The sequence below is a fragment of the Ornithodoros turicata genome, chromosome 5, assembly GCF_037126465.1.
Source record: "Ornithodoros turicata isolate Travis chromosome 5, ASM3712646v1, whole genome shotgun sequence".
NCBI classification, from domain to species: Eukaryota; Metazoa; Arthropoda; class Arachnida; order Ixodida; family Argasidae; genus Ornithodoros; species Ornithodoros turicata.
In genome coordinates this window covers 68,210,429-68,230,999 of record NC_088205.1, presented here as the reverse complement: position 1 = coordinate 68,230,999, position 20,571 = coordinate 68,210,429, and the positions used below count along the sequence as shown (strand labels likewise).

Sequence of the window (20,571 nt, the reverse complement as noted above, 5' to 3'; positions counted from 1 at the left end):
GTTTATTGACGGCATCGTCGAACTGGTAGGAGAGAGCGACTTTACGGCGTTCAGCATGAGGGCGGCAATGCCTTCCAGGGTTGTGTAGAAACGCGCGCAGCCCTCCACATGACCCGTGACTTGGGAGGCGTCCGTGTCAACCGTCGTATTTTGCCGGTGCATCCCCTTGGGCCCCACACTGTCATCGTCACTTGTCTGAGAATGCCCTTGTTCCTGAGGAACGAGCTTCTTGGGCACGCGTTGCTTAAGTATGCGGAACGGCCATTGACATTCAAGATGGCATATATCCCGGGAGTAGAAAGGCTAAGGCTGGAACAAGTCGTTAAAATGGAAATGTCATATAATAACCCGCCGCCAAACTTTGTTCGGGTGAGGGAGTACCTCATCACCTATGAATACCCTGGCGTTGTCCATGTGTGCCCCAGATGTAAGAAAGAAGGTCATTTTCGAACCACATGTACTACCTCATTCTGCGAGCGTTGCTGCACGTTCGGGCACGCTAAGAGTCAGAGCAAGTCTGCATATAGGCGCTGCAGAGGAGATCACGCGGCTGTGGAATGCGTACGCAGCAGGGGCTATACGCCGAAGCAATCCTGGGACGTCCGCGACACCAAGCAAGTAGCCCCACACAACCTGCTGCACCTTCGCGAATCGACGAAGTGTTCGCTCCTCTTACCACCGGGGAGACGTCTGAGCCCCCTGGATACCAGGTTCAAGTAGACGACGCGCCCGTGGAGAGCCACACGCTACCTACTGTTGATCAGTGCTCAACAATGTCGCTCCTTGGGCTGCAGAGATCACCTCTGGCCCGTGTGGCGCCCCTAATAAAGAGCCAACAGATGTCGAGGTGCCCTTCGCTAATATCCAACACCAAGGATTAGGCCCGGGGGTTAAACGTCAAGCTGTGTTCGCTAGTACAATTTTTCACGATTTTTTAGCGGTCGAGAAATTCGCGAAGATTAATACGTCGCATAGAAAATGTGTTTACAGTAACCCACCTGCAAAAACGGCCTCTGTGTAGCTTTCATGGCTTTTTGTATTGCCAACACTAGGATGGGACAAGCGCAATCCTTGCCTACATCACGCTTCAAAAATAGTACTGCCCTCGCCCTAAGAACGAAGAGCAGGCATGCACTACTTTGTATCCCTCCACGGCGATCATTAGAATGCCGAATGAGAAACCTGCAACGGATAAAAAGAAACTGCAAACACTGCAAGACACAGCACTCGTTTTTCTGCGTAGTGCTCTGTAAGACTTGACCATACCAAATGTGTGTATATCAGGAAAAAAAGAAAAACGAAGGGTGACAGTTTTTAGCACCGTGATCTGCGAAAAGTGGAAGTGACTTTCGTCGTCATCCTCTGCGAGGCGGCACGAATTATTAGTTTGCCTATAAGTGTAATTGGAGTATATTAGTTTGCCTATAATCCGTCAATACATGTCATTGTGGTCAACGGGAAAGCATGTAACGTTTGACACATTTCAGCTCGCGGCATTGGAACACGGAAGTCCGCTGCCCCTGCCATGCGTTGTTTTCACGAGGAACCTGAATCAGTGTAGCTTCACACATGCACTTCGATAGCAGGAAATCAACAAGCAATGTGTCTTTGAATGCCTGACGACAGTGAGACAATCTTTATTGCTCTTACAAGGCAGTTTTTATACAAGGAGTTTTATTAAATTAAATATGATCTTTAAAGGCACACATCTGAATATTGAGGTGAAGATGGCACGAGGAAATTTTAAAAATTGACTTAGGTGACTTAGAGTTATTCGTCCACAACGACTGGAACATAAAAACGCACACAACGTAATCGCTAGATAAAGCTATTTTACATGAGAACGTTACGCAACCCTTTCCCGTTGTGTTGCCGCTGCAGCCTCACCAAACGCATCTTTAAACATGGAACAATAAGCACATCAGGACGCAATTCTCTCCGAGAAGATGCAGTATGTACAGAGCAATGCATAAATAATGCTCGAAGACATATCACAAAATACAGAATTAACAGTGTCAGAAAGATGGTGACAAACAATTACACACGCTGACTAAGCTCTCCAAACATCTGCGAAATGGATTTCATTATGCGCGCTCGCTGACGTTTCCTATAAAATGTGCCATGACTATGGTATCCGGTACTACAACCCCAAGCAGAAAGACATGCGAAACCTATGCTGTACATGGCGTCTCTCTATGGCCCTCCACTTATGAACACATGATCCGACATTCGAGGCATCGCGCGCAAGAGTTAATGCCCGTTGCCAATGCAATGCATGGATCATGTACATTATACTTTCACGTCCCACATGAGTCATCAGCCTACACGCCGCTATTTTCACGCCATTCTGGCAGCATTTCCCCATTCGTCTCAGAGAGCACTTCCCACGGCAGTGTCCTTGAGGAAATCTCGTAGAGAGGGCTGGCGACACCGCATTTTAATTTCATTTTTTTTTTGCAATAATTAGCACTCAGTTCGTAAGTGGGTAACGCAAAAGCTTTATAGAGACAGAAATCGACAAGTTTAATACCGAGCTTATAGTGCAACGCTGCAAGGCTGTATCCACATCGCGCCGTGTCTCGGTCAATCTTTTAATTCATCTAGTCGGTCTATCATTTAGCGCGGTGGCAACACAGTCCTGCCGTGCTGAATGCGATCCGCACATGGGAAGGTGCTTGAAATGCATGCAGCCGCTTTCAGAGGTCCACTGACAATAGTGACTGTGCAACGACTCCGCAAACAAGATAAAGCCTTGAGGGAAAAAAAAGAAGCTGTACATGAGTGCCCTGTGCTTGTCAACGCTCTGCACGTGCACGCCACATCTTAGGTTCCGCAATCACTGACGAATACGCGTAACTTTGCTTCTGCTACATGCGGCGAATGAGAACGGAGAGGCTATTCCCAGATTGCTACAAAACAGAGGAGCAACGGGATCTGCCCTTCTTTTTTCGCCCTGCTTGAAAATTTAGGTGTACGGACATGTGGCTCTGTTGGACGCATCGCACTGAGGCTTGCTAGTGCTAGAAGAGAAGCATGGCACCTAACCAAATGGCATAGGGAAGAAGGAGAGTTCATTTCTCGTTTACTTCTTTCGCTTCCTTCTGTCTTCGTAAATGCTTTTCTTGACGCACACTGGCCTCTCCCCTACCCACTCCCTCTGGCGGCAATACAACGCATCGGACTTTTCGTACAGCAGTTCATACCTGCGAAGACACCTGTACCTCGCGAGCACGTACTGTGTGTGTGGCGGTTTGCTCAAGGCTTGTCTCTCGTATTTGACGACCATGCCGTGGTCGATCTTTGGCGCTCGCAGAAACGTTCTTCCGAGTTCTTTGTCCTGGAGGCAACTCTGATCGAATGTGGCTTTTGGCTTACTAGTTGATGTTTTAGCGTATTGGTCAGCAATATCAGAGGATGTGTCTTCGCTACTAGCAGTCGTCACCGGGATGTCATCTTGTGGTTCGTCGTCTTGGTACTCTTCATCGCTTTGGTAGTCATCGTCTTCGTAACCTTGTTTGCTGCGATGGTCTTTGGCTAAAATGCAAAGAATCGGAAATCAGTTGTAGTTGACGACGTATCATTCTCTATTCAATATTGTCACCCCACGTTTTCTGATATTTACTGCCCAACGCATGGCCGAGACTGATGTTGAAGTTATTATGGACTGCCAGGGCTTCCTTGGCGTGTAAAAGGAGCTAAAAGGTTTTCGTGATCACAAATGATCCATTGCTATCAAGAGCAATATCCACAAGTGTCAAAACAGAAAGCACCACAACGCGACACCCCCCAATGGACCTGACGCTGCGCGATTGAAACGATGCTAAGAAAATGACTGATGTAAATACCGTTTTAAACAAGTAATATATTTGATGCGTGAAAGATGACCTGATTCTCCCTATTACTTCCATTACGGAGTTCTCCGGTTCCCAATCGGAAACAGTCAATCAGTCTCAATACTTACGGCAAAGTATAAGCTTAAACATACACATGAACAAACTGTTCAACTTATTTACGAATCTACGACAAAGTAATAAAAGCAGACGAAATGCGCAACGGTACCTTTTGTAGATTCCTGTAACCGGCTTTCCCATGTTTTCCTGTAGCGCTCCAGAAACGCTCCTGCTTGCTCAGGTGCCGTCTCCTCCTTCCTTCTCGCCTTCGTGATGTCTCTTATGTAGCTTGCCCTCATGTCAGGAGACAATTTACTCATGAGCTCCATGTCTTCTCTGCTAAGCCTAACGTTCCCGGGTACCCCGTAATCAGAACTAGATATGTCAACGTCGGACGCCGTGTCCCCATGTCGGTGACGACGTGCGTGCTGATGAGGCCTTCCAAAAACTTCTTCGGTTGCTCTTCCTCTTGCTTCCTCAAACTTCCTTCTTTTTGCTTCCGCTTCTTTATACTGCAGCCTTAGAAGTTCGGTCTGCTGCCCAGCCTTTTCTCCTGTGAGCACTTGTACAGGTCGCCCGAAATAATCTAATGGAGGGGATGTTGCATCTTCCACGGGTTTCCGTACAAAGTCTTCTGGTCTGCCAACAGCTTCTTCGTAGTTGGTTTTAATCTGCGAAATGCCTTTCGAGGGTAGGCCATGAGTAAATGATGGCTGCCTCTCAAATTCAACTGGCCTCCCAATAGCTTCTTCTTGTTTCGGTCGCTTTTTCTGTTCTTCGAGGTACATTTCGTACTGTTTCCTCAGCAGTGCCTCCGCTTGGCCGGCCTTGTCCCCGGTCAGTACTTGAACGGGACGATTAAAGTAATCTGTAGGACGTGAAGTAACTTGTTCGGGATCACCTTTAACCCTTGGGTCTTCTTCGAATTTTACACGCGGGGGTTCTTCGGGAAACAGTGGCTTCCTTCCTGGTACGAACTCATCAGGTCGTTTCCTGGCTTCCTGGATCTTCTCGCGCTCTCGTATCTTTCTTTGTACCTCTTCGTACTGCTTTCTTAGAAGCGCTTCAGCTTGAGCGGCTTTCTCACCTCTCAGCACCTGCACTGGCCTTCCGAAGTAGTCAAACGGCCGTGATGTAACCACTTCTTCATCGCCCTTCTGTCCGTGATCGAAATGAATGGGTGGAACAACTTCCGTTGGCCTCCCCCTTGCTTCCTCTATGAGAGGCTTTCTCCTCTTCTGGGCCATCTCGTACTGTCGTCGCAGCAGTTCCTCCTGTTGATGGGCCTTCTCGCCAGTGAGGACTTGCACAGGCCTTCCGAAGTAGTCTAAAGGTGATGACGTTGGGAGCACTTCACTATCGCCCTTAATTCGTCTGGGCGGTGTGTCCACACGGCTGTATGATCTGTCATCATCATCGTCGTCGTCTGTATAGTCTTCGTAGTCGTCATCACTAGTCAGGTAGCTCCTCCTGAATGCTTGACTTACGGGCCTGCGTCTCGCTTCCTGAAACTTCCTCTTCTCACTTGAATCTTCTGTTCCACCATAGCGGTACCCACCATACCCACCGGTACGCCTCTTCCAATAATCTGTAATGTCCGACGGACGCCGAATAGCTTCCCGCGTTTCATCTGGACGACCGCGCCACGAGGACGTAGAAAGTACGGGAGCACTCGTAGTAAAGACTTCTTGACTTCCTCCAATCTCTCGGCTTTCTTGCTGTTCCCTGGAAGACATCCTATCTGAAAACGATTCGGAAGACTTCCCAGAAGACGCAGTTCTTGAAGAATAGTAACGCGTGCTACCACTGTGTGGGTTCTCCCACGTGTAATGCCGTCTCGAACTTGGGGTGTTCAGGGGACTGCCACTGTGAGATGTAGCCACCGATGCTCCGTTTTCACGGGAATCTCCAACCTCTTGGCTACCAAGGGGTGCCAACTCATTCCCCTTGTAGTCACCGTGGCTGTCTTCTGCGGTATCTTCCGACCATCTGCCACCTGGGTGTTTCTTGTGATCGCGCCTTTCTTTGCTGTCTTGTTCTTGGCGATGCCTCAGCTCTGCAATGTCAAGTTCCTCTTCGATCATATCTCGTCCCAGCTCAGACACTTTAAGGCCGCGGCGTTCGCTACCAACTTGAGGTTCGACGAGCGAAATCACGGTGCCGTGGTTCCGCCATTGTCCGTTTATGAGCGGCAATTTGTCGCCCCTACTGTCGGTTTCGCGACTGCTGCTCGTGTCGTTCCCCGCATATCCGTGATCCCAGCTGAAGAGGTGTCTCGAAGCGTGGTCAGAATGACCTTGTTCAAAGCTTACAGCACCCCGCCGTTGACTCATATGATGCCCTGCGAAGTATGGACAAATATTAACTAGAGAAAGGAACACAAAAGCAGCAACGTAACTTTTTCTCATTTTCGGCCCGTTAAAATACCACGTGCAGTCCTTATCTATACCGTCAGAAGGTAACCCAAACAGCACAATGTACTGAAAGTCGAGTGCAGTAGGGGTGGACGGGTAGGTAGAAGACCTTGAACACACTTATGAAACTATCCCAAGCAGCACAATGTACCGAAAGTCCAGTGCAATAGGGGTGGACGGTATATGTCTTATCAATGTTCTTTAGTTTCACCTGTCTGTTCAAGGCCTTCCACCTACCCGTCCACCCCTATTGCACTTGACTTTCAGTACATTGTGCTGCTTGGGAACACTCAAGATAAGTGGCCAACCGTAAGAAAAAAATACGATCCCATCTAGGCAAGTAATCGCAGCTGTTTTCTTAGCGCAGGAAGTGAAACCAGCCACTGTTCGGTTCACTGACATGCGTAATTTACATAGCGGAGGCAAGAAAGCACATATTTTACCCAGTGACGTCATCGGCGGTCACACCTTTCCTCTTGAAAAGTTCGTCCTCCTAAAAATACTCATGCCTCTCCCAGCCGCGGGCAACGCTTCTGGCTAACTTCGCTGTCTCTATTTTTACTTTGGGGTGTATTTGAACAATGTGCGTTTTCGTCTTGAGGCTCATGTTGACAGTCTGCTTTTGTCGTCGTTTCAAAAGGTGGTGCGAATTGTGTAAGCCTTTGTGTTATGCAATGTCTTCCTTAACCCACCTGACATTGTTTAACATTTGAAATTTCATGTTTAAGGATTTCACTCAAGCGTCTAGATCGTAGACGCGACAATGACTGCATCAGTTATTTGGAGGGTTCGCTGAACATAAAAATAATATGCAAGGGAGCTGGCGTACAGGACGTTAGCAACATATCCCTGAGTTTGGGGAAGACTCCAATCGAGAGAACATCGAAACGAACAGCACACGACAAGACCCGCCTTGTGCTGTTCGGTTCTGTGTTTTGTCCGTTTGTGTTTTCCAGTAACTCAGGGTTATGTTGCCAACGTCAAGAAAGCTCGCACTTTGCTCGCCACGCAAAATCTGCGAAACGCACACGTCATGACAGGTCGTTCCCATATCGACTGCCGTCGTTCATATACATAGCGTGCCACGTGCCAGCATTGAGTCAGCGTGTTTCGAAAACGGAACGCTGCCATACTAAACCAGTGTACAGAGCTTGTATATTTACACGTTCAGTCCGTGAAACTGTACAGGCGAAATGTTTCCCAACCCGAACAAAGGCGAAACAGTGAGCCGGCATACCATGCTTTGGAAGACAGCGAGGGGTCGGTCGGTTCCACCGATTGTTGATACACGTTGCGTGGCCGTGGCCGTGGATTACGTTTCCCGGAAGGCATCGGTAGCGCACGATTCTTCCACCATCGAAGATGAAACTGAGGCCATTTTCAGGAGCCCTCGGAGCAGGACATCTGTGGTGTTCGTGTGACGAAGATCGGACAAATCCTAAAAGAAACAGCAACAGGAACGTGTGAAAGACAAAGCTTAGCATTGTAACATACTCCTTCGGTTTGGTACGGAGAAAACAGACCATGCAGCGACAGCTTGCAAAAATCCATACACACAAACTTGCAGGCTTACAGCGTACATACAGACATGCAATTACGCTTTGGCGCATTCATCACACGCACAAGGGATAATCTGCAGATAAGTTGCTTGCGATACGCGTTTGCACTCTCATTTGTGGGAGATACCGCTGTTATCAACGCTACAGATGGACGTGCTCAGTTGAAGCTGTAACGCTTATGGACGTCAGTTCGTCTGCGGATTGCAAGACTTACATGGTTCTCTAGCTTTCTTGGGGGTGCATATAAATTGTGGCCGTCTAAGCTTGACCAGCATCGCATTCCCTTCACCCACAACCACGGACAAAGGAAAGTAACGGAGGACAACAATGTGCTTCAGTGGAAAGCGGCGTTCCTTCTACAGCGCAAGCAGAATTGCAGGTAAGAATGGCTGTTTTCGTCTATGATGTCTCAAGTGGCGCTCAGTAGTTCCTGCCGCACCACAGGAGTGTCTTTTCGTCTTTTTCATTTTTTCGCTCGCTATCCTCAAATGTCAGCCTCACCACTATAACGCTACTTGGTGGTTTTGTTACTGCGGTATATTTATCATTTAGCGAAGTATTGGGGACAGGAGTCATCATCTTCAGTTGCGAGGGTGGCCATGTTGACAAGCACTACATAGTAACGAACGACCTAGAAACTTGATAGGATTAAACAACAAAAAAATCTCCATTGGCTCTTTACTGCCATGGCCTCCACGTGAATCGGCTTCACCTTCTCAAGGAGAGTATACGTGCAGGTCCCGACAAAAGTTTACGGAACACGAGAGCGGTGTATTTTTTCCTCGGTACGACACCCTAGCGGCAAGCGGAAGCTGGCGAAATAAGGCCAGTTCACTGCCTCAGAGGGGTGGACGACTGCGCTCTTAGCGACACACAGCGGTAGTTTCGGTATAATTACTGTTGTATGTGCACGCGAAGTGAGTTGGATTTAACTGTTGTGCTCGTCAACAAGTCGTGACTAACGTCAGTTGTTTATCAATCAATTATCAATGTCAGCGTTAATTGGTTGTCAGCTCGTCACGCGTCGTCCATAATAAAGCAACTGTTCACAAGATATCTTTCTTTCTCTTGTCTACATATCATAGCTTTCCAATAAAAGCAATACACCGTAAAGTGTTGCCACCGTGATTAATCCTTGTTATCACGATGATGGCGGCGAGCTCCCTGTCTCAACAATCGTTGAATCACGTGTTGTTGGCGAGCACAACAGTAAAATCCAACTCACTTCGCGGGCATATGCAACAGTAATCATACCGAAACTACCGCTGTGTGTCGCTAAGAGCGCAGTCGTCCACCCCTCTGAGGCATTGAACTGGCCTGATTTCGCCAGCTTCCGCTTGCCGCTAGGGTGTCGTACCGAGGAGAAAATACACCGTTCGCGTGTTCCGTAAACTTTTGTCGAGACCTGTGCAATTTGAAGCCTTTGTCGACTATATATATATATATATATATATCTATATCTGTCTTCTGGTGGCGGCTATCTTCCCTGGTGGCGGACGGAGGAAACGTTTCCCAGCATATTCTGCAAGCGTAGAAAACGATGTTGGCGATTTTCACACGTCATCGCGTGAATTCTGTCTTGTGTTCGACCCAGTGAATGCGTACAACGCCTGAAGAAATAACTGGAGGAAACTGCGAAATAACAGAAATAAATGCTGGAAATAACTTATCCTTGCCACCACAGGTGGCACTGATGGTAGTGAGCGAGGGCTCCCCCTGGTCAGCCAAACGAGCCTAAATTCTTCGGTTTGACTTTTTACCCTCAAACACATACATTAACGATTCATCCGAATATCTTGCAAAATGACACACGCTGACCTAGCACGTGAGCTTGGCAACAAACGGGAAAAGTTGTCATCCATTTGCATAAGCGGCGCGCGCGGCCGGTTGACGTCCGTCTACAGTCTGATGCATCATGCATCCCATTTTTATTGCGGGACACTCCCTTCTCAAGAAAGTACTAGAGAAAAGTACTAGTCTAGATTTGTGCTGTAGTAATATTAGTTGACGTGTTATCATGATGTAGTCTGCATCACGTTACAAGCTAAGCATTCTGAAATGCCTTGTTTCTTATAAAATGTGTAGGACCTACCACTGCCGCGACAGTCACATGGGGGCACATTTCTCGAACATAACTATTCCGATTATTAGAGAATGACTACCTGGGCACACCCAACAATACGTCAACGTGAAATATTGTATCGCGCTCAATTTCTTCAATATTAGATAATGCTTCGAACACTGCCATTAAAAAAAGAGACTGTTCTGGACCATGTCACGGCGACGTAGATCTGTTATGTGACCATCATACGTAAAGAGAGTGCCTTTTTCGCGTTATAAGAACGGCATCCGAGTAAGTTGCATAAATTAACCTTGCTACCGCAACGCGCACATACTTTCAAGGCACGCCCGGAGACATGTACCTTGGGAACAACGTTAACCCCCGCATTTTATCTCGAAGCGGTCTCGCAGCCTTGACATTGCGTGACCTTGCGCTCGCAAATACACGCCCACTCGTCCAAATGTGGGCAAGACCACAAAGAGATTCGTCTCACATAAAGATCTTTCAAAAAGGCGACCTCAACCAAGCAACAGCTAGCAACATGAAAGAAAACAAAATACGCGGGAAAAAAGAAAAAGAAAAGGAAAAAAAAAAGAAGCAAAGCAGACGCCACGAACTCGTTTTACGCGAACGATACAGCACATTCACCCGAGAGTAAACACTAGCGCCGGCGGGCCGTCACTCTCGCTGCCGGTCAAACTAGCTTTTTTTTCTTTCTTCTTTTTTTCTCACCCACCTCGTCAATTGTCGTGTGATCCTCAGTCAAGGAGCCGCGTGACATTTTACAGCTTGTAAGTTCGTCTGCAAACGCCGCACAGTAGGACCGTGCCTCTTTCTAAAAATAGCTGATATGGAGGGGGTGAAGAACGGAACTCTTGTTGTTAATCGCCCTGCCAGCTGTGGCAAATTGACTTTTTCCAGGCATGTGAGGAATCTGCTTCCGTTTATTTACCTAAAATGGTTTTTTATACTCGAAGACGGACGGTGGCGAGGGAGGAAATCTGCAATGGCTATCGTCTGCGAGGTACAGACGTGTTAAGCAGAAACGTTGCGGCTGATCAAGAACGGGTGTTCCGGGCTTGTAGCCCCTTAGTTTTCCCCCACAGTTGTGCCTTCTGCTAACGCGCGTTGTGAAGGGATGTGCATGACTGGAAGCGGCAGTACACCGAAACGCAACGTATTTCTTTTCTGTAAATATTATACCAATTAACTTAATTATACATTAAGTATATTTCTACTAGCAGATAAGAAGGTAAATATATATATATAGGCGATGTCAAGTTGCCGGTGGTGAGTAAATCAAAGGTGATATTAAACGGTAGGAGCAACTTATTTATTTACACATGGTAAACAAGACTCTCGAGCACGAGACTGCAATTCCTCAGGTTACAAAACCTGAAATTGGAACCTTTTTGTAACCTCAAGAAGTGCAGTCTCGTGCACGAAAGTCTCGTTTACCATGTGTAAATAAATAAGTTGCTCCTACCGTTTAATATCACTCTTATATTTCTATTACAAAAAATACTTTTATAAATTCATTCCTGGATTATTTGGTAACATTTGAAGTAGAATTTGTTTTGCTTTGTGGAAATTTCAGAGCTTATCTTCGTATTTCTTTATATAACTCCCTTTCCTCTTATAGTTCTTGTGGACGGCTGGTGATGGAGAGGGCATAGCTCTTTTTGTGCAACGGAACGTTCTACTTTTAAAAGTTATCCTGTAGAATGTGGGGAGAGTCTTTCTCTCCATATCGATACCGTACATAATAACGAGACGAAAATACGTATACGGTTTGTACCTTGCTGGACCGTCCGTTGTCCGAAAAGCAAGTTTCCATATCAACGATACGAAAATGCATTGAAAAAGTTTGGTCCTAAAAAATATCGTCCATAATTCCTGTTGACCATATTAACGGGGTCCATGTTTACGAGGCACGACAGTTTATCATTCTTTATAACCGCTAATATGTTCTTTGCAAAGTATCAGGTACGCTCGCTTCTGAGCTTTGATTGATTCCATTTGTTTGTGGATTTGACACCTAATAAAGTGCGTCTTAGAGAAAGTTGTGTTGAGAAAGCATAGCATTTGAAGAATTTTGGGCACTGTTTTGCATTGCTCAAGACCCATGTAAGATGAGAAACAAGTATTTATATGCTGTGCATGACGACTCGATCGATAGCGATGATCGAGGATAGGTAAACCAGTGCAATAATATACCGCGGCAGGCTGGTAACCCGGCTTATAAGACAACGTAAATCCATGCAAGCTGGGCGAATGAATGGGGGGGAAAGTTCTGAGCGTGGGCAATAACCGATTAGAGGACACAAGGGCACTTAAAAAAGGTCTCCTCATTGCTTCAAGGATTTGTTACTTACTTGCAGACGTGGCAGCCTTTCAAGGTTTGAAAGCTCTCGAAGGGCAACTAAGCGACAAGCGTGGCTAAGTTCTCAAATTGGATGAAATATATAGCTCTGAATCTTTTCAGTGGAGAAGGCTGTCGGTTGTCGTAATTTCATTCAGCCGGTTAAATTTCTAAAGCATATTTAAATCAAACCTTTGTCCTTGTCCTTGATTCAATCTGTCGCAGTGTGGCGACTGCTTTGTCGGTCCATTAGCATTTCACAGAGACCTCGTATAAGGGGGGAAGGAATTTGAAGTAACTTTTAGAGAACGGTCTTCAAAAAATAAACTGAAAATAAAAAGCAAACCTTGAGTCCTAGGGTTTTTATAAAGACTGTCACACTTTGCAGGTTCTACAGATTCACAATCGATGGTGTGACGGCATTGCTACTTACTCGTTATACGATAACACTTAATAGCTAAAGCTCTCTACCTTCCCAATCCCTGTGTTGTCATTAATATTCTAGAAAATCGGCGTATTGCTTTTATGTACTCAATTCGCATCAACATTGGAAAGCACCTCTCGGCATCTGCACTTGTGAGGAGAGGCAAAGAGAGGTTAAATGGAAGAACAGAAGCTACATAGACAGTAGGCGCCCTGGTCCAACTACAATCAGAACAGCCCTGGTCGTACAGTAGAACCGCTCATTAGGACCCCAATGATATTAAGACAGCATAGCACGTGCTGGTATTTGTCCCCTTGGTAACACTCATTACAAGCAGTGCCGTATAGACCAATCCGAGACGCTGTCATCAAGAGGCTTCTACAGGATTATGGAACCACATAAAAAGAAAGTGTCACCCGTATCAAGAACTCAAGAGGTCCAGTATCAGACTGCTGCTAACGCTTCGCGTCACGTCATCATGACACTTAGAACAAGGGCGCTGCGGACCAAAGTGTCATCCAGCAGTATTGACTTACGCAAGATATACACACAGCATCGCTTTATTTTACGTTATTCAAGCGACGCACAATGTCTTTCTAATCCCGTCAAATGTTGACGTCTCTTCACTGCAGAACAAAGCCTACATCTAAAAGCGTGAACGAAACGCTATACACCGGACAAAGACTCCTCTCTCCACGAGGCCCAACTACCATGGCTATAGAATGGACTCTGGCCATTGCACTCAAAACAGTCACTTACATCTCGAGATTCACTGCGCTGCGCGCTTTGAAATTAACCTCCGCTATGACCTCTTGTGAACGAAACACTCACCAAGTGGAATCGGTAAGGCCGTTTGCTGTTTATGCAATCTGCATCTCAATGACCCATTTAAGGCAGAACTCAACGAGAATGTAGGCGATGCCGCCGCGATATTATGGCTCCGGAAAACGAACCGCATCACCTTTCGCAACATGCAATTTGCTTAGCTAAAAGAATATGACGAAAGGGCGGTCCGTTAAGATGTTACGTACATTCGGGTGATGCTATCGTCGAATGTGGGAAGCGGATGGATGCGTGTAATCCCTAAATATACGGCGGGCGCGGGGAAGGTGACGCAACCTGTAAGGCGCATATTTTAATGTAAATATTTCGAATGCTGGCATGAGTGTGTAGCCACGAAACATGCTTCCAAACAAGTGCGGTGTAACCATCCAAGAGTAGGAGCGGACGGATAGTTGATGTGCAGCCTTGAGACTGTGGAATCATGGTGTGCTCGTTACAGCCTTGTTTTTGTTCCACCCCCTGCATTACCCGGATGGTTTGCAGAATGATTGATGATGATACGATCGTTTGAAGTTCCCCTGCATGTCAGATGTTCATCAAGTTATGATTCTTTCGTTCTTCGCGGTGAAGAATGGGTTGCCTTATATGTCTGTGTGTTGGTCTCAAGCTGAGAATGCAAGGACGACAAGACCGATTTTCGTATCAGCACTACTGCAACCGTGTATATTCACGCGAGCGACATTCCCCCAGAAGCGGAAGATGCGAAAAGCGCCATAGCTGTCTGGTGTCACGTGAGCGCGACCGCTCAACGTCGTGTCTTCACGTACACTGCTAACTGTGAGGAATATCCTGATACACAGCCACAAGATATTCCGTAGCAGACGACAGGAAAACGCGCTGACGGCGTCTTCTGCTAAGTGTCGTCTGCTAAACGCGCAGTACGCCAATCCCAATATTCCGTACCGTGTGAGTGCTGAACGTAACACGGGACGGAATTTGGCCTCTGTAAGCAGCGTTTTCGCTTTTCCTTTTTACTACAATATTCCGTGCGGATGTCGCTCGTGTGAATACAGGGTAAGAGTGACATTCAAGAGAGCTAACACGAAAGAGAACGAAGTCTCCCTGCGTGCATGGCACGGGTTCCTCGCGCGCAGAAGTCGCTGCATAAGCAAGATGGAAACAAAAAGGGGAGTGGAGGTACGCGTCTGTCCAGCGTGCAGGTCACTGCATCGAAATGAAGGGAAACAACGAGAGATCAATCAGTGTGTCTGACACCCGAGAGGCATGGTAGAAAAGTTCATCATCCGCAACTAGAGGATGGGCCATGCCATAAGCGGAACTCTGGAATCTATGCTACGATCGTAGGATAAAAGCAAGGTCTCAGAAAAGTAACGTTTTGCTTCCTACATGGTGCGTGTGATTTGTTACATAATATACGAATGTTACAGAGGTAGTGGAAGTTGCAACGTTCACAGATCCTTCCCAACGACTGTTCTGCTGTGTCGATAAATCACTGTCTAGGGAGACTGCCTCGCACGGGATATTGTACTTTGAGCCTGACTGCGATGGATGTGTGCGTTCCATCGTCTGACGACAAACCCAAATAGACGGCGTGCATTGTTCCCTTCGGGTAGGATATCCCTTTCCTGCTCCAGCGCACTGAATGCTCGATCATGTTCGCCTGGAACGACGAGAAAATGTGTGCTGGAAAGATGTCACGACTTGTATACTATATATATTAATTTTATTTCGCTTTAGGCGCACCGAGCGTACTTTTCATTTTCTTTGCTATCTCATTTAATTTCGACTCTTTTTCGCAGAGAGTGCCAATATAATCGTGCAATGTGGCTCATTTCCGTCGATATAACTGCCAGATTCTCCGCCGTGTTTCTACTATATTACATTAGATAGAAAACACAAATCATGATGACACTGTTTTTCGATGAGTGGTAATTTGATGAGTTTCATGAGCTTGTTATATTTTTTGCTACATGTGGAATTACATCGTACGCTCATTACTGCCAGCCCAGCAGAAGAATTTCTTTCTCTCCATCGGACAAGGCTGCTCAGAAAAAATGAAATAAAAATAAATACATATACAAATGTTTTTATGTATTTTTATGTTATGTATATGTATGGTGGTTAACAAATCCTACGAGTGCTCAGAACGATGATTTCTACTGCGTCGACACGTTTCGGACGATGTGTGCAGTGAAATCCACTCATGTACACCATATACGTATAACTATATTAAGCTAGGGCACCATCCGTTACTTAACCCGCTCTTCTTCCTAACAAAGACTTCTAGGGACTGGCTACAAATCGTTTCCCACACGTCATATCACGTCAAGTTGTCGCCATGTCAACAATGCTGGGACATCATGATAAGCAGAGGTGTGAGCGGGCGCGGTTCCGGATCCGCGTGAATGTCCGCGCAACGTCCTCGTTTGCGGATAGAAGTGTGAAGTCTTGAGATTTTCGTCATCGAGATTTTTTTCCTCAAAATGCAATTAGGTTCTCAATATCCGTGCGAGTGAGGATACGCCTAGAGCGGATCTCACATGTGCAGATACGTCTATACACCACGCTTTTCACACACCTACACAAAAAAGCAGAAAAGCAAATCGGCTGCGAAACCGAAGAAGCCTGTGTTGCAGGATTACCGCATGTGGAGAGCGTCATAGAGAGAGAGACATATATATATATATATATATATATATATATATATATATATAAAGCAGGAAGACACAGAAAGTGTGCACAGATTAAAAGAAACCTCCACAGAGATGTCGTTTATAATCAGCTGATGTGGGTTTAAATTACGTTAAAGAATGCGGAACAGTCCCGGACTGACTCATTAAGGATCAGAAGAAGGAGAAGCTTGACTCCCAAGCCAGGACTGGTTTCGTGTATCTACAGCTTCTATCTTACTGGCGTGTGCTCTTATGACATTTCACATATATTTTATTTGCTTGCAGGGGGCAACATTTCCTTAAGTCTGAGTTCGCTTGCACGCTTCTAATTCGTTCTCCGTTATTTTTCTTTTCTTTTCTTTTTTATTTTGTTTTGGATTCATCGCTTGTGATTTTTTTTAAGTTTAATAAAGTCTTGTGCTTTGACTGATAACGTCGTCTACTCGGGTGGCATCGGGTTGAACGTGAGAGAGATGTGCAAATTGTTCCGTGTTGAATTCTGAGGGGAGACGCTATTGAGAGCGCACGGATTGTTTTGGCGTTTTGTCCCCAGCAGAGCAGATATCTTCTTTAAATCTGAGACAAAAACCAAGCGTGATGCAGCGCGGCGTACGTACAGAGGAAAATGTCAAGTTACTGATACGTCCAGTAGCAGGATAATGCCTTTAAGAAAGCTTTAAGCGTGCGAACTCTCATGACCATTGGATTGGATACGATATGAAAGAAAATTATGGAGTCTCGTCATGACCATAAGTGTTACGATTATGACGATTTTGTCTGTTACGACACAAACGCGAGTATGAGTGCCTTGAGATGAGCGTGCCAAGAGCTGTAGTTGCCGTTTTCTTTTTCTCGCACTACATTATCATCCTTATCTGCTGTTCCACTGCATAGTTATTACACACTCGTAAATGGAGCACCTTAGGGGTTGCAATGACCGATTACGCCAGCAAAAAATGTACGAAGTAATTGCTGCAGCTGTGCGCAATGCAGATACGTTTTCTTGCAGACCAAAATGGGTGAAACTTCATAAGTCCGTCCAATAAAATGGTTTCGCCTGGAATTTCGTACCGCGCGTAAAGGTGATGACTGCCAGTAGAGCCACAAAACTGGATGATACTCTGTGCTCAGATAGTGGAAACACGTCATCTTACCCGGAACGCAATGAATAGAAACTATAACTACACTGACGCTGTGGAGAAGTCTCTGTATGATCTGCTAAAAATCGTAATGCAGGGCTTCGTCACCTGCTCAGTTTTTATATGCTTTGAATTATATCTCATTGTATCAATCGCAAGCCGAAAATATTGCAGCTCTTGTGGAATGGGGCCCGACGCGCCCACATTTTTCATAATTGCTCACTGAAGCTTGCTCCACGCATCCTCTAAAACGTACAAACGTGCCACATCCCGTTCTTTCACCTCTCCTCCTATAGTAAACAGGCTTCAGACGCCACACCTCTCACGATATTCACCGCCATTCACCATTATTCGTGCGCCAATTCTCCAATACCGGTCCGTACGACGTTCCCACCAAAAACACGAGAGCACCATGCTGAGGCACGCCGCCACTCCGGAAACGCGAAAACTCCCTTTTTTGTTTCCTATATCCTTCAAACGGGGGAAGTTATAAAAAGCAAAATCCCCACCATACACGTGATCAGGGTGGGGCTTATTTCGTTGCTCTTGAAAAAAAGAACTTGTCCCTCTAACCCGGAATCGTCTCTCCATGTTGTTTCTGGTACAGACTTTTTCTGTCGGCTCAGTGAGCGCGCCAGGTTGCTGCGGCGACATTGTACAAGCGCGGCTGTGTGACAGGTGACAAATCATCCGTCATAATTTTGAGGCCACTGGGTCGTATATATAGCGAGCACCTCTGCACCGATTCTTTCTTCAATCCGACGGGGCGTAACCTTCAGCTGTGACTGTTCTGTTTGTGTTGAGTTGCTTCGGCTGAGCTTTTTCTGTACGTGTAGATTGCGTCGGAGAGGAAGCGAAGAATAAGCGGAAGCCCGTTACGCAGGCTGTTGAACAACTGCGAGGTGAAGTAACACGTGTAAATTGATGCTCGTTGTCGTATCCTACCCTGAGAGGTGATATAATGTTCCCCGATTGGGTATATTTGCGAAGTAAAACTGGGATGTGATATCGGTTGGACGAGGTCAGCAATGTACTCCGAATGGTTTTGCGCTGAGCATTATTTTCAAAGGTCACCGCGTTAATTAAGTAGGAGCATATTAATTACAAGCACGTATTTGCGGTACATCGCCCTAACCATACTCTTATATCCTTCCACATTTTGCACATGTGTGAGAATCGCGTATTTGTACGTCCTATGGATGACTGAGGGATGTCTATCGGACGTACGAATTCGTTAGGACATTATTCGTTCATCCAGAGGATATTCGGTGTTGGTGGGGTATTTTACATAATACAGATTCACGGCAACTCAAGCCCTCCTTATCTTGTCAAAACCTTGTCTTGCCAGACAAGGCCTTATCACTTCACTTCTGGAGAACTCACTGATAATATCACTTACTGTCATGCACCTCGAAAGTAACTGACGAGCTGTACTGACGTTACTTACAAGTTTATAAACGTCTATATCACTTGCCATTAGACTTTTTTTTTCTCACACACACACACACCAGTAAGCTTCCAACAACACAACCCACACTAGGTTAACGTAAACCAAATGCGAGATATTTTTCCACGTATATCTCAATTTTTGCCACATTATGTATAAGCCCCCGGTGTGCACTGAACCCTTCACCTGTCTTTCCCCCATCGTCACAAAAATCAACCGTCGGAAAGCACACACACACAACGTTCTGCGGATTTCTTTTTTTTTTTTTTTTTTTTTTGCAAGAAATCGCATCCCTTACTTTTCCTCCTCTCTCTAAGCTTTCACGCTCTGCTATAATTTAGGTTTCCAACATAATCAACTCAATCTCCGCGCGCAGAACCTTCGAACATAAAACACACACAGCGCGCTTCACTCACAAACACGGCTACACAACGATAGCTCACCTGCTGAAAATATCCCGAGCAGCGCGAGGCTACTTATCGCTGACAATCCCACCATCACGAACGATGGCGTTGGAACCTAGCCACTCTTCAACAGCACGCGCCTGTCGACTCTTCGTCGAAAGTCGTTCTGGACACCCCACGAGCAAGTGGGATTTCTCGTAGGACCTCCACCAACGCCCCTACACAAGCTGGCTCTACTGATCCATTTGGCCAAGCACGTGCAGCATTTATAAAGGAGTTCTCCAGGGAGATTTTGCTTTTTGCCAGTAGAAAGAGGAGAAGGGGCTGCTGCTCTCTCCTCCTCCGGCTTTCTTCTCTCTCCTCTTCAAACCCAACGATGGAATTCAGAGCGTTCGGAGCTTCTGTTTTTTTTGCGAGAGGGTTGTGACGTAAGGTGAGAGTCAGTGATTTGTATGAGTACGACTTCCGGTCGCGCCGAGTACCGTGTCCTGGTTCTTGTTTACTTCTGTCGAGTGAGGAAGGTTCTCGTTCGTGACGTCAAGTGTAGAGGGCGAGGGTGCGGTGCTTTTGGTGTTCCCAAATATGGAAATGGTGAAGATGAGGCGATGCGGGTTGCCACAAACAGTATAGTCCCTATTTGTTTTTTTTTGTCTGTCGCGGTCACTGATGCTTCGTGCAGAAAATGCTGTATGCTAGACGTAAACCGCAGTAAAATAACCAGTGGAACATCGTATTTTTTAACTTGGTATAATCTGCTTACTATAATTTCTCGTCGCTGAACACCGTTGCTGGTTTACCTGTGCTGCCCTAGCATGTGTGTTATTCCTTTGGTTCTCCCTCTCTCTCATTCTCTCCATTTTTTCTTTTCTTCTTTTTTTTTTATATGGCGTGAGGTTCAACGTGTCCGTGCTCGTCAGTGTGAGCACACACTCGCGTATGTAGTGTATCTTTCGCTTGTTTTGACATTTTATGTAAGTATATCTTTAAAATGGACTGGTAGCCGAAGTACCTGGACATAGTACCCAGATAGCCGAACCGACGGCCAGCGCGCTCTTCTCTCGATAACGCGGTGGGTTGACAACCCTCTTCTGCCCAACATACTATCTGCTTCAATTGACATAGGTCATAAACGTGGGCCCTTATCCTAATCCAGTTGACATGGCACTGTTATAGCACTGTTTTAGTCATAAAGGGAAAGCTTCGCGAGATAAGTCTTCGTCGGACATCTAACCCTTTTTGGGGACTTTACCCAACGGGAGTATCGCGTTCGGGGCTCGACCTACCGGCTTCCAGTCCAATGGCCAAGCGGATGTAACGGTGTCGTGCTCTCCGTTTATTTCTTGGGAGGTGACTTCAGGTGTCAGTCCATTCAGTGGAAAGGGTTTCGGTTTGAT

At 46.2% G+C, this 20,571-nt stretch overlaps 1 protein-coding gene across 1 annotated transcript; it reads right to left on the bottom strand.

Annotated features, from left to right (window-relative positions):
* Positions 1–1,603: 1,603 nt before the first annotated feature.
* Positions 1,604–19,453, bottom strand: LOC135394642 (uncharacterized). Its single transcript, XM_064625481.1, has 4 exons — positions 19,217–19,453; positions 7,542–7,742; positions 4,060–6,231; positions 1,604–3,534 (listed from the first exon to the last, which is right to left on the bottom strand). Exons 1-4 carry the CDS (start codon positions 19,269–19,271, stop codon positions 3,083–3,085), a joined length of 2,880 nt encoding a protein of 959 aa, XP_064481551.1. The 5' UTR covers positions 19,272–19,453; the 3' UTR covers positions 1,604–3,082.
* Positions 19,454–20,571: the final 1,118 nt, after the last annotated feature.